Genomic DNA, 14,482 nt, shown 5'->3' with positions numbered 1-14,482 from the left:
TAAAATGAAATCAGTATCACATATTTAAAGGGGTAGAACATTTGTCGATTTGTACTTATGCATATATGTAAACTTAAAAACCCAAGGGCTGAAATGATTGAAATGAAGTGGCCGGTCTTGTGACTGCAATGGCAGGACTAGTTAGTTAGTTATTTCTGATTTTGTGGCACAAGAGCCATATCTGGCTATGCTGCGCCAAACGTATGGTTGAAGATAAAAAATCTTCAGTGAAGTTCTAAAAAGTTAAAGTAAAATTTGCAAAAACCAAGAAATGTGGAGATAAAATTGAACAAGTTAAATAAAATGGAAAACACCAATTTCTTTCAAGAAAGTAAAGATATTTGGGTGGGGGCAATGGCAGGACTGCAACAAATTATGTTTTCATTGGTCTGGAAAGAAAAAGTCCAAAATACACACTCGATGTTCTGATATTTGTGTGATAAGGGAATTCATTGACAAAGATTGCACGTCAATAGATTCTTTCGTAACTAATGGAACGTGGCTAATAATACAAAAGAATATTTATCGAAGAATATACGAGAAAGTTTCGAGGTGGCCTGACATAAATTTAACGTGAGCAAATTTTAATAATATTTTGATGCTGAATGTTAATATTTGACACTGAAATAAATATTTTGAAAGCCATGGTGTTAAAACGTTAAAATATTGCTCAGTTTTTAAATAATTGAAATTATATGAATTTTTTTAAATCGCTCCGATGTGCTTATTTTTCAACTTCTAATGTTTATCGTAGCAAGTTTGGCAACTATAGATAATGCTGTCTTATTTGTAGAACTCTAACATATAAATACTCAGACATTTTTACATTTTAAAAAAAATATTATTAGATATTTGAAAATTCTTGACGAAATACATCATTCTAAAATTCTTTATGCATGAGTCACTTAAAATTTAGAAATAATGCAACAGAGATGAAACATTTAACTTGATCTACTCAAAGAATGAAAATCAGTGTAAGAAATCCCATTTCTTATATCTGAACATATATTATCCGTAAAAGAATGAATTATCAATAAATAATCTCTGCAAAAGCCTTGTCTGAATCCTTTTAACACAGATTTAACCTGATTTATTTTATTCTTTTATACGTTGAAACATGAATTTTTCAATCATTTTCTCATATCACAAATTGTCCAATTTTAAAAACTTGAATGTTCTCAATGAATATCTATAACCTTTCTTGAGAGCATACAAGTTCAATAAATTCAAAATTTAATTATTAATAAATCGATTAGAATAATTAAATTTCTATTCATTAGAAATACCATTTTTTGATGACTGAATAGAGGAAAAAAATGAGTTCAAAATAATGTCACATAGAACTGATAGAATAATACGCAGATGGCGAAATGTTACGATAGATGGCGAAATCTAATTTGCATTGAAGCAGTTTATTAACAGAGTATTCTCAACTATACTGAGTTGAGATTTAATTTATAACTAGCTGGTATCCTGCACTTTGATGCCGCAGATGAAATAATTTTGGAAATATCGTTTAAAATTTAAAATAACTGTCTTGTTTAAATAGGTATAATCGAAAGAAGGATATTTATTTTCTTATCTACAACGAATACATTGAAATTTAATGATACATAAAGGAGAAGTACAAATAATATTTATTCTATTTTTTGACTTTATTATTCAAGTCTTTAGGGTTGACAATATTTATGGTTTTGCCATCTTCAGCAAAAACAAATAAATTTCTTGGTTATCCGATTCGTAAGCATCCAGCATACAACTGCCCAAGAGAAAAAACATGCATTTTCGAGGTTCAATCTGCACCTTTGAAATTATTGACCTTGCGCCTTGTTGATAGTCATCGAGAATGCAAGTCGAATGCGGAACTGCAATCGTTTTAAATCAAAAGGCCTCTCTGTGGGAATAATGGGATTGCGTGGAATGAGCACATCTTCTCCAATCTACTTTCCACTAAGAATAATTGCCTCGATTCTTGCCGCATGTTGGTCTTTTGATTCTGATGTGCATTGTCAGGTAGCAAATAAACGTTGTCTTTCGATTCTTGCCGCATGTTGGTCTTGAGATTCTGAAGCACGTGAATTTGCAATTAGTAAACGATCTGCTTGATTGTTCTTTTGTCGGTCCTCGTTTGTTTGAAAAGCTCGAATTAGCTTATTTATACGTGCTGCGCTGGTAGATGTATTAAGTGACGGACGTTTGGGGACATATTTTTATCACAAGATATAAGCTTCTATAACCGCAATATCGTTTGTAGATTCACTGAACAAATAGAAAAATTACTGTTTACCCTGGAAAATTTCCATTCTGTATAACTTAACTTGATCGGCATCGATAACAATAATTCTATTTCGTATGTGTGACATAAACTCTGATTAATATGTGCAGATTGCCGGAGACAAAATAATTGTGCAGGCTGAATGAAAACATCCTGTATAGATGACTATTCATTAATGAAAAGAAAATAATTTTCGCTTGCACTAAATATTTTCAATTACATTTTCCTCACATTGATTGAAAATAATTTTATTTTGTTTGATGTGTGTGCGATTAACTCCGAATGACATGTGCCGTTTATCATTTATTGTTTGTCTTTTGTCAAATGTGAGTTTTAAAATATAAACGTTGCGCAAGTGCACGCAAGAAGTTTATCAAGTTTCATCACAATCTGTTGAGCGGTACGGCAGCACTTAGGATACGAGCAAAAAATAATTCATTTTTATATATTAGATATGATGACTTTACTACGCCTGTAACCTTCGCACAGTTGCAAGCAATAAGTTGACCAAGTTTCATCGCAATCGGTTGATCGGTACGGCAGCACATAAGGTACGAACAAACAAAAATTCACTTTTGTATATTAGATATGATCACTTTACTATTCCTATAACCTTCGCGCAGTTGCAAGCAATAAGTTGATCAAGTTTCATCGCAATCAGTTGATCGGTATGGCAGCACATAAGGTACGAACAAACAAAAATTCACTTTTGTATATTAGATATGATCACTTTACTATTCCTATAACCTTCGCGCAGTTGCAAGCAATAAGTTGATCAAGTTTCATCGCAATCAGTTGATCGGTATGGCAGCACATAAGGTACGAACAAACAAAAATTCACTTTTGTATATTAGATATGATCACTTTACTATTCCTATAACCTTCGCGCAGTTGCAAGCAATAAGTTGATCAAGTTTCATCGCAATCGGTTGATCGGTACGGCAGCACATAAGGTACGAACAAACAAAAATTCACTTTTGTATATTAGATATGATCACTTTACTATTCCTATAACCTTCGCGCAGTTGCAAGCAATAAGTTGATCAAGTTTCATCGCAATCAGTTGATCGGTATGGCAGCACATAAGGTACGAACAAACAAAAATTCCCTTTTGTATATTAGATATGATCACTTTACTATTCCTATAACCTTCGCGCAGTTGCAAGCAATAAGTTGATCAAGTTTCATCGCAATCGGTTGATCGGTACGGCAGCACATAAGGTACGAACAAACAAAAATTCACTTTTGTATATTAGATATGATCACTTTACTATTCCTATGACCTTCGCGCAGTTGCAAGAAATAAGTTGATCAAGTTTCATCGCAATCAGTTGATCGGTACGGCAGCACATAAGGTACGAACAAACAAAAATTCACTTTTGTATATTAGATATGATCACTTTACTATTCCTATAACCTTCGCGCAGTTGCAAGCAATAAGTTGATCAAGTTTCATCGCAATCAGTTGATCGGTATGGCAGCACATAAGGTACGAACAAACAAAAATTCACTTTTGTATATTAGATATGATCACTTTACTATTCCTATAACCTTCGCGCAGTTGCAAGCAATAAGTTGATCAAGTTTCATCGCAATCGGTTGATCGGTACGGCAGCACATAAGGTACGAACAAACAAAAATTCACTTTTGTATATTAGATATGATCACTTTACTATTCCTATGACCTTCGCGCAGTTGCAAGAAATAAGTTGATCAAGTTTCATCGCAATCAGTTGATCGGTACGGCAGCACATAAGGTACGAACAAACAAAAATTCACTTTTGTATATTAGATATGATCACTTTACTATTCCTATAACCTTCGCGCAGTTGCAAGCAATAAGTTGATCAAGTTTCATCGCAATCGGTTGATCGGTACGGCAGCACATAAGGTACGAACAAACAAAAATTCACTTTTGTATATTAGATATGATCCCTTTACTATTCCTATAACCTTCGCGCAGTTGCAAGCAATAAGTTGATCAAGTTTCATCGCAATCAGTTGATCGGTACGGCAGCACATAAGGTACGAACAAAAAAGAATTCACTTTTGTATATTAGATATGATGACTTTACTACGCCTGTAACCTTCGCACAGTTACAAGCAATAAGTTGACCGAGTTTCATCGCAATCGGTTGATCGGTACGGCAGCACATAAGGTACGAACAAACAAAAATTCACTTTTGTATATTAGATATGATCACTTTACTATTCCTGTAACCTTCGCACAGTTGCAAGCAATAAGTTGACCAAGTTTCATCGCAATCGGTTGATCGGTACGGCAGCACATAAGGTACGGACAAACAAAAATTCACTTTTGTATATTAGATGAATGAAAGTAGCTTTAAGTAGCACGGCAGAACTTTCCAGAACACTGTCCTAAAATATTTAGGAATATTCGGGATTTCCAACAAAGAAAATTAAATCGGCAGGAAGAGTCTCCCCCAAATTTTCTCGCATACTCTCTGATACAGGTGTTATACAAGAAAACATCTAGTGATCCTTAGCGACTCCATTTATGATTGACTTTATTTGCGAAAAAAAGAAGAAGAAAATGATGAAATTTAACATTTTTTTTCTTATTCTTAGTATTAAGCCTGAGACTAATTGCTTGTCTCTTTTTAGATAAGATTAAACATGACGTGAATGGGCTCGCATAATATTTTACATCGCCTTCTTAGTTCAACTGCGAACTTTGGTGGCCCGATTGAAATATTTCGATTTAGGGATATCAGAATTCCTAATTCAAAACCCGATGTCAAGAAAATTCCACCCAATTTATGGGATTGGTGCGTTGCAGTGGATCGAGCAAACTTTCACTGATGGGGTATGAAACATGAAGAGAATATATCCTCATTTAATCCGAAAATATTTAGATACTCCTCCCTCAAAAAGTCATCGTGTTGTTTAAAAAACTAGACTTTAATGCCATTTGAGATTTTTGTTTAGGTTGTGTTGTTTGAGAGCAAAAATCATTCAGGAGCAGAGATTGATTAGACCCAATTCTGCATCATATTATTATTTAGCTTTCATAAGATGAAAACAAAATTCTGAAATATTACTGCTAGTTTATTTAGTATATTTATATTTAAATCGAAATTTGAAGACATACGCATTATTTTGCCATAGTTCTTAAAACTCTAAACATAGTTTATTTGGCATAGATGACACGCGCCTCCTCTCAAAACTCCCGTACCACCCCACCATATTTCTTGCTGAAAACTTGCAAAAAGAAAATATATTCAGAGCTTCGGTTCTGAACTGAGCTTTATTTGGTTCTATGGCTTTATATATCCCAATGAATTTACAAAATGGAATTGTATAATTTAAAACAGTCTTCCGTATTCCAAAGTATGATTGCTGAAAATTTCGCAGACATTTTTATTTGCAAGCATGTATTGTCTTGAATGGCATCTTTGCCAAATTGTTGGGAAAAAAAGAGAAGAATAAATTCCAATAAAGGGTGAGTATATGTATTAAACCTTTGCTAAATAATTAATATTTATTCTCCGATATATGATGCAACTAAATTTTCATTTAATTTGATTCAAAGTAAATGCTTCTTTTTCATTTTTATATTTGCAGTACAGATTCAAAGGAATGTTAACAAGCTACAGAAAATTCCTGACACCTTTCTTAAGATTATTTGTATTAGCAGCTTATTTAAAATATTCTTTCCAAAATAATCTACTGACGCATCATTAACATATGCAGTTTACTAAAAATTAAAACGAAAAAAAAATCATGAGCGATTTGAATCAGATTATGAGGGTTAATTCGGGATGTGTGCAACCAAGGCAGAGCAGGCACTCGTTATAAGAAATAGCTCATTAGGTGCGATAATTTCGTTTAAGCTCATTACGGCGCTGAACGCCTCGCGAGAGAAGATTAGCTTTAAATTGCTTCACTTCAAAATGAAGACGAAGATTTCTTCACTCATTTAAGACGAAAAAAGAAAAGAATGCTTTTCCTCCTTCAAACAACTCTTCAGTTTGTAAATGGAGCAAGAGAATAAAGTTAATTTAAAATTTTTCTTTGGAAATTGCAGGGCAGGTAATTAAGAAGAAAGGTTTCCTTAAAATAAAGTTAATTTTTAGTGCATTTTAGTGTAATTTTTGAGCTTTTTTTAAAAAAGTACTCTGATGCTAGAAGAAACTTTTAACACCCATATATATATATATACTAAGCGTTGAAAAAAAATCTTAAATTTCAGGAATTTTGAACTTTTGAAATTTAATTAACTACTTCATAACTTCAATCACTCTGTCTATTAGTTTCAGAAGCTATTTCTTTAAAAATTGGTCTCGGTATTCTCTCTCTCTCTATATATATATATATTAGTATATTTCAATACGCCAAGATACGACACACATCCAAATGGTATTCAATCTCTTCCTATATCCTGGCCAGCAAGTCTGAGGTGATTATGCTTTGCCTAAGATGATTTACATCCTGAATTTTCTCAACGTAAACAAAATTCTCGACACTTACCTAGAAGAAAAATTCTAATGAAATCAGATACGGGTTTTTTGGAGGCCAAGAATTTGGCCCTGCCTTCCATTGCAGTTGTTGCCGAATCGAGTATCCAATGCTTTCTGTACCAGCAAACTGAGGTAAGGTGGCACTCCATCTTGATGAAAGTAGACAGGACACTTTTCTGCCTCAGTATCAACCAACTAATGGAAAACATACTACTCTAACATTTCAGAGTAGACATCACCATTTATGGACTTTTTTTACAAAAATGATGAGAATGTAACTTGTCTATGCATAAGACCGCACCAAACATTCACTTTCGGTGAGTCACGTTGATGTTCCACGAACTCATGCGGCAGCTGTGAACTCCAGATTCTACAATTGTGTCGGTTCATAGTACCGCTTACATGATGCTTCATCCGTAAAAAGCATACGCTTCTACTACGTTACTTCAAGGTCAATGATGCGCGACGCCACATGTGTTAAAAAAACAAACTGAAACTGGTGTGAATAAAATTTGATCATCTTCTGATTTCTTCAAAATTAACTGATCTGACTAACCTCATACTTTTCACTCGATATGACTTTTTGAAACCCCGGGGTGGTCACCCTGTATATATGGACATCCTGGACACCCTGTATATATATATATGTGTGTGTGTGTGTGTGCGTGTATCTCAGATCCTCAAACATTAAAGTTATTAATAAAATGAAACATTTACTGCTTTTAGACTCGAAATTTTACCTCAAATGTTTTAACTAAAATTTCTATTTCAAATCTGGGGCACACACTTTTATTTGTGTGTGTGTGTGTGTGTGTGTAAGCATATAATTTTTGAAGCAATGAACAAAGAATTTTGAAAAATGAACAAAAGTAATTTCAAGATATTTTATTGTTTGTATATATATATAAGCAAAATTTTTATAAGCAAAATTTTTGAAGCAGAAGGCAGTTTCGAAGACAGTGAAGAGATTTTCGATTTTTTAACTTCGTCTTATTTCCGTCCCATGAGCCATGATTCCTTGCACAAGCAGAAGAGACGAGCACAACGTAGAACGACCCAATACGAAATTATGAAAAACTCATGAACATTTTATATCCTGTGAATATATACAAACTGTGAGATTTTAATAGGGATTTCTAACACGTGTCAATCACAAGTAATGGAATCATAGGGATCTTTTAAAAAAATGTGTTTAGCTGGAGAGTATTTTAACCGCTAATTAAAGCATTCTCACAGAGCTTTGTTGCATTAATTAAATAGAAAAAAGGGAATGGGATCAGGAAATAAGGGAATATTTTAGAATAAAGTTAATATGGGCTAATTTAATAGGAGATTTTGGAAATTAATTAAGTTAAATTAGATTTTAAAATAAAATTACACACACACATACACATATATATGTATATATACAGTGGCTAAAAAAATTGAGAGTACACCTTACTTTTACTTGATAAAACCGACTTTCAATATAAATAACACATTACCTGGAAGTACAAACCCGTTTTTATATTTACACATAATAGTTTAATTTAGAGTAAAAATAAATAAAAATCAACGAAAAACTTTCAAGTTGAAAAGTTTCAGAAGCATACCCAGAACTGTGACTCAAAAAATTGAGAATACATCAATAAAAGTTTTGCAATATCACGCATAGAAACAAAGTGTCGCTATGAATTTGCATGTCTTTTGGATCTTATAAGGGCCTCTAAATGTCATGGTACCGATTAGACAAATTTTTGATGATATCTGAAGATATTTTAAACCATTCTTCTTGCAACATTTGTTTTAAATTGTTTTGTTTCTAATTTTGTGTTTCTGGACCAGTGCTTCGAGTGTGGTCCACAGATATTCAATGGCATTGTTGTCGGGGTACTGTGGTGGTGTGTGTAACTGCTGTGTACAATGAAAATGACACCATATTTTGGCGTTAGGTGCATTCATTTTGGAGTCATTGTCCTACTGGAAAATGGAATTTCCATCTAAACCCAAATTTTTAACACTTTCCTTTAGATTACTGCGCCCATATGGTTCATTCAACTTAATGCAGAAAGTGCTGAAACTGTGCGAAATGCCGTTAGACAAGCTGGATACAAAAATCGCATTGTTAAAGAGAAAACGTTCATCAGCTTGCAAATTCAGAAAAAGCATTTGAAGTTTGCAAAAACTCATCAATTGAAGACCAATAACGTTTGGAAGAAAGCTGTATTTAGTAATGAAAGAAAACTGAACATTTTTGGCAGTGACAGCCATCGTATTGTATGGAGAAAGCCTAACACTTCTTTGGATCCAAAAACTTTAAGTCCTAGTAGTAGTAGTAGTATATGGTTTATTGGCGCAAGAGCCATATTTGGCTATACTGCGCCAAGCATACGGTAAAATCAGATCAGACATTTAAAACAAGACATTTTAAAAACAAGTGAAAGCAATAAAAACCACGTAAAATGCGTCGATACAAATATTAAAAAACCGTCTTAACGTAGGACAATGATTAACGTAAATGTAAAATAATCATATAATAAAATACATTTAACATAAACGGAAGAACAAACAGATGAAATGGTTGTTATATATAGTTAATGAAACCAATAGCTCTTAAAAATTTAAAAATATTTGGGTGGCATTTTTCACCCACTAGGTCTTGCAAGTTAAGAGAAGACGAGTAGAAAAAATTATGACGATGAACATTAAAATCGGGACACTCAATTAAAATATGTTTGACACTAAAAGCAATATGACAAGTGGGGCAAATTGGCACCCTTTCACCCAAGATGAGATGACGATGAGTAAAACGGGTGTGTCCTATACGGAGGCGAGTCAATTTCACATCAACCTCCCGTATAGGGTGAACAGGCCATAAACCAACTGTAGGCTTGACGGAATGAAGTTTATTCTCCGTCTTCAAATCCCATGTTAATTGCCATGTTGAATAAATATGTTTAATGAAAAATCTCTTAATGTCGCAATATGGAAGTTTATGGGACAAAAAAGAGTCAGCAGATTTTGCCGCTGAATCGGCTTCTTCATTCCCAGAAATGCCTACATGACTCGGGATCCAACAAAAAAGGATATGAAAGCCTTCATTTTGTAGGAGACGCCAAGTAAATAGTCTTCTAATCGCAATCGGATGCATCCGATTGCTATAGTGAGAGAGTGTCTCCAGAGCACTCAAACTATCGGTATAAATAATGAAGTTACGCCGAGAGGAGGGCGAAATTTTTTCCAGAGCACAGAAAATTGCCATCAACTCAGCAGTGAATACTGAACAGCAATTATGTAAACGATAGTTCATTGTATCAGAAGGAAGAATTATGCCACATCCAACATGTCCATTTGATTTTGAGCCATCCGTAAAAATTGGTATAAAGGAGGAATAACGACAGCGATGATGCAAAAACAGGAATTTGAAAATAATTGGATCATTTGACGATTTATTAAATCCTGAGAAGGGATTCATGTATAAAAATTGTGGTATATCCCAGGGGGGGGGGGAAACAAAATAAATCTATAGTCTTAATTGTAACATTTGAAAGGCCCAAGTCATGCAAAAGTACTTTTGCTCTCTCACCAAATGGAAGAATGTGAGAGGGACGAGCCTCATATAATCTGCGAAGACTAGCTGGTAGTGTTATATTAGAAATGGGATGACTGGGCAAAGATTTTGTACGGAAATAATAACAGGCAGACAATTTTTTACGCCTTAAATCAAGAGGTAGCTGGTTGCAAATAGAATAGAGGCTCTCAACGGGAGAGGTACGAAATGCTCCGGAACAAATCCTTAAGGCAGAATGGTGAATGGTATCCAAGCGTCGCAGTATAGAAGCACGTGCGGAACCATACACCATACATCCGTAATCCATGCGAGAGAGGATAACGGCTTCGTAAATATGGAGCAGAGATGTCCGATCGGCCCCCCAAGATGTTTTGGAGAGAACCTTTAAAATATTTAAAGATTTCTCGCATTTCTTCCGAAGGTTTGAGATATGTGGAAGAAAGGAGAGTTTTCGATCAAAAATCACTCCTAGAAATCGTATTTCATCCACAACTGAGATTAGTGTATTTCGTATTTGAATGACAGGATCTAAATGGATATTTCTTTTCCTGCAGAAAAGGACGCATCGGCTCTTCTCCGGAGAGATAGTATGCCCGTTATTATCGCACCAAGCCACTACCTTATTTACTGCATTTTGCAATTGTCTCTCGATTAAATTCATATTGCTCCCTTGACATGAGATCTGCAAATCGTCAACATAAAGTGATCCCTGAACAGTTGAAGGTAAAACAGATAAAACTTGACTAATATGAACAATAAAAAGTGTAACACTGAGGACACTTCCCTGTGGGACTCCCTCAGCTTGAATAAAAGAATCAGAATAAAAGTTGCCTACACGGACTCTGAAAGTCCGATGTGATAAAAAATTCTAGAAGAATATGGGAAGATTTCCCCTAAAACCAAATTTAAAAAGTGTCGAAAGTATGCCATAGCGCCATGCTCGGTCGTATGCCTTCTCAATATCAAAAAATATGGAGACAAGGTGATTCCTCCTAACAAATGTGTTGCGTATCTGGGTTTCCAGGAAAACGAGGTTATCAAATGTAGATCTACCTCTACGGAAACCACTCTGCAACGGGGAGATACATCCCTGTTTCTCCAGTTCATATACAAGCCGTGTATTCACCATGCGCTCAAAGGTCTTACAAAGGCAACTCGTCAGAGCAATTGGTCTGTAGTTCAGAGGATTTGATGGTTCCTTATCAGGTTTTAAGATTGGGATCACAATAGCTTCACGCCATTGTGAAGGATACTTCCGTTCAAGCCATATTCTGTTAAATAATACAAGCAGATTCGAAAGGGAAGTTGTATTCAGATGGCGGAGCAGAATATATGTGATCCCATCTGGTCCTGGGCTGGTATCATGGGCTTGAGATAAGGCCATTTGCAGTTCAAACATCCTGAATTCACAGTTATAGGGAAAAGAACATCGGTCATTTAAGCGCAGATGCAACCGTTCCGCGGAATTCTTAATTGCCAGAAAAGTAGGACTATACGAATCCGATGCGGAGACCTGTGCAAATGCTTGAACGAGAGCATTGGCCACTTCCGATGGAGCGGAATGCGTCTTATTTCCTGTATTTAAAACAGGAATAGAGGTTTCCCAATATATTCCACTGGCAGCCTTTACTTTCTTCCATAAATGCTTACTGGATGTGGAGGATGTGATAGATGATACGAATTTAATCCAAGATTCCCTCTGACTACGGCGACGAATTCGACGAGCAAGGGCTTTGGCTCGTTTAAAAGCAACAAGATTTTCTGTTGTCGGGTACCTTCGAAAGATGTTCCATAATCTTTTTTGTTGTTTATGACTATCGCGGCAAGCTTCATTCCACCACGGTCTACGAAATTTTTTCAGACGTGGGAAAGTCTTCGGGATAGTGGCATTTGCGGCGCTTATTATTCTGTCAGTGACATGTTGTACTGCTTCTGTGATGTCACAAGTACTGACCATAGTTTCTGTGATATCTGCTAATTGTGTGAATACATCCCAGTCTGCCCGCTTGAATAAAAACCTTGGTGGACAAGCAGTCGCACCACCTCCATCAACGTGGGAGACAATAACTGGGAAGTGATCACTGCCGTAAAGATTATTGCTAACTGTTAGAGTGAGAAATGGCAGCAGTTCAGGTGTACATATGGCCAGATCAAGACTATGGAAGCTACGTGTGGGTTCGTGGAAGTAAGTTTTCTCTTGACTGTTGAGCAGGCAGAGACAGTTGTTAGCAATAAACTGCTCAATCTGCCGTCCACGAGAGTTTGTATTATCTGAATCCCACAAAGTACTATGTCCATTGAAGTCTCCCAATAAAATGAAAGGTGAAGGAAGCTGGTCTACTAAGTTATCAAGTTCTTGCTGACATATGACATCATGAGGCGGTAAGTAAATGCAGCAGACTGTGACCAACGTTCGTATATGAACTTGTACAGCCACAGCCTGTAAAGAAGTATGTAAAGCAAGAGGTGTACTAGGATACAAATTTGAAGTAAAGATACAAACACCACCCGAATTACGAGATCCAGTGTCTGTATCTCTCCGCACACAATTATAGCCTCTTAATTTAAGTGGGATGTTAGGCGTCAAGAAGGTCTCTTGAACACCGAAGCAAATTTGTTAAAAATAGATTTGATGACTTGTATTTTAGACCGAATGCCGCGACAATTCCAAGAAAGAAAAGTACCCATTAAGAAATTCTAGTTGCAGAAGGGGAAATATTGGCAGTGGTTTGTGTTGCTGAAATATCGCAATTCATCCCAAATTCATCCTCATCCTCAGAAGGATGGAGTTTGAGATCAGGACTGTTTTGCATGCCTCCAAAAATTGATGTTAAATCTCTATGAGCTATCCCTTGACTAGCAAGTCCCAAAGCTACAGAGTTTTTAGAAACATTTTTCTTCAGTTTCGAAGATAGGTCTGACTTTGACAGTCCTCGCTTTGCAAGTTTTAATTTTAGGGATTTGTCAGATTTCGATTTTCTTTGCTTTTTTTCTGGCTTTCCAGAGTCAGAAATATTGTTTATGGATTCTTCTGTGTCTGAATCCGACGATTTTTGAGATTTTAATTGTATAGTCTTCCTAGTGCAGTTTCCACAACTGCAGTTTTCACAGAAGCTTTTCTGGACCACGGATGCATAGCTTACACCAGGTAACGGTGTCTGTGCAAGTACTTTCTTTCTTCCTTCGGGGTAAGAAATTTCCTCTTTAATTTTTGTAGTGGTGATCTGTTTTTCAAGTTTCCAGCTTGGACATAACCGAGAGAAAGAAGTATGCTCACTTTTGCAGTTTACGCACTTCTCTGGTGCAGAACATTGTTGGCTTTCATGCCCTTTTTCAGAGCAACGGGCGCAAGTAACAGTTCCGCGGCAATTAGCTTTAGAGTGCCCAAAACACTAGCACTTGAAACATCTAAGTGGGTTTGGGATATATGGTCGGACAGGTAGCTTGATATAACCTGCATATATGAAATCTGGCAGTTTTGGAGACTTAAAAGTGAGGATGTGATGCTTAGTTTCAAGTATTTGTCCTTCTCGCCGGATGGTAATGCGGCGAACTTTTATAACACCTTGTGGTTTTAACTCTTCTTGAATATAATCTAAAGGTAGGTTAAATATTTCTCCGCAAGTAATTACACCTTGAGATGTGTTTAACGATGTGTGAGGGCTGATAGTAACAGGGATCGTGGCGAGAGCTTTCACTTTTTGAATATTCTGGGCTTGCTTTCGAGTACTGACCTCTATAAGCAAGTCACCAGATTTCATTTTTTTAATAGATGCAACTTCCCCAACTGTTGCGGAGATAGATTTCTGCACTAGGAAAGGAGACACTGTGTCAAAAGATTCGTTTTTGTCAGATACACGTTTAATTACAAAATACCGATCAAAATGTTGTTCAAAATTAGGAGAAATTTGTACTTTTTGACGCCCACTAAAGGGACCACGTTTGGAGGAGCCCATACGACATAGAGAATGATTCGGGTCCGATGGCACCGCCCACCACGGAGCCCAACAAGGGAAGGCAATTACCGGCTCTGGTTATTCCCAGCCTCGGCATCCACCCTAGTGCTAATCGGTACCTATACGCTGGGAGTTACCCCCGGGGACAGTGACCACCCTTAACGCCAAGCCCAAGGAGTAACCCCTTCGCTTGATCCCTAGCAGACTAGCCACTCAGGTG

General features: G+C 36.1%; 1 protein-coding gene across 1 annotated transcript; it reads right to left on the bottom strand.

Moving 5' to 3' along the window:
- Positions 1-12,993: 12,993 nt before the first annotated feature.
- Positions 12,994-14,262, bottom strand: LOC129956812 (uncharacterized). The gene is made up of 2 exons (XM_056068759.1): positions 13,761-14,262; positions 12,994-13,679 (listed from the first exon to the last, which is right to left on the bottom strand). Exons 1-2 carry the CDS (start codon positions 14,260-14,262, stop codon positions 12,994-12,996), a joined length of 1,188 nt encoding a protein of 395 aa, XP_055924734.1.
- Between the last annotated feature and the right edge of the window lie 220 nt (positions 14,263-14,482).

Source organism: Argiope bruennichi, chromosome 11 (assembly GCF_947563725.1).
Source record: "Argiope bruennichi chromosome 11, qqArgBrue1.1, whole genome shotgun sequence".
Lineage (NCBI taxonomy): Eukaryota > Metazoa > Arthropoda > Arachnida > Araneae > Araneidae > Argiope > Argiope bruennichi.
The sequence above is the reverse complement of the archived record's forward strand: the minus strand, read 5'-3'. Positions and strand labels throughout refer to the sequence as shown.

Bases quoted from the DNA above. Each gene is read 5' to 3' on its own strand.
- LOC129956812 (XM_056068759.1), bottom strand. From the start codon at position 14,262: ATGGGCTCCTCCAAACGTGGTCCCTTTAGTGGGCGTCAAAAAGTACAA. The intron at 13,680-13,760 runs GTTATATCAAGC...GGCACTCTAAAG, and splicing joins GCCAGATTTCATATATGCAG to CTAATTGCCGCGGAACTGTT.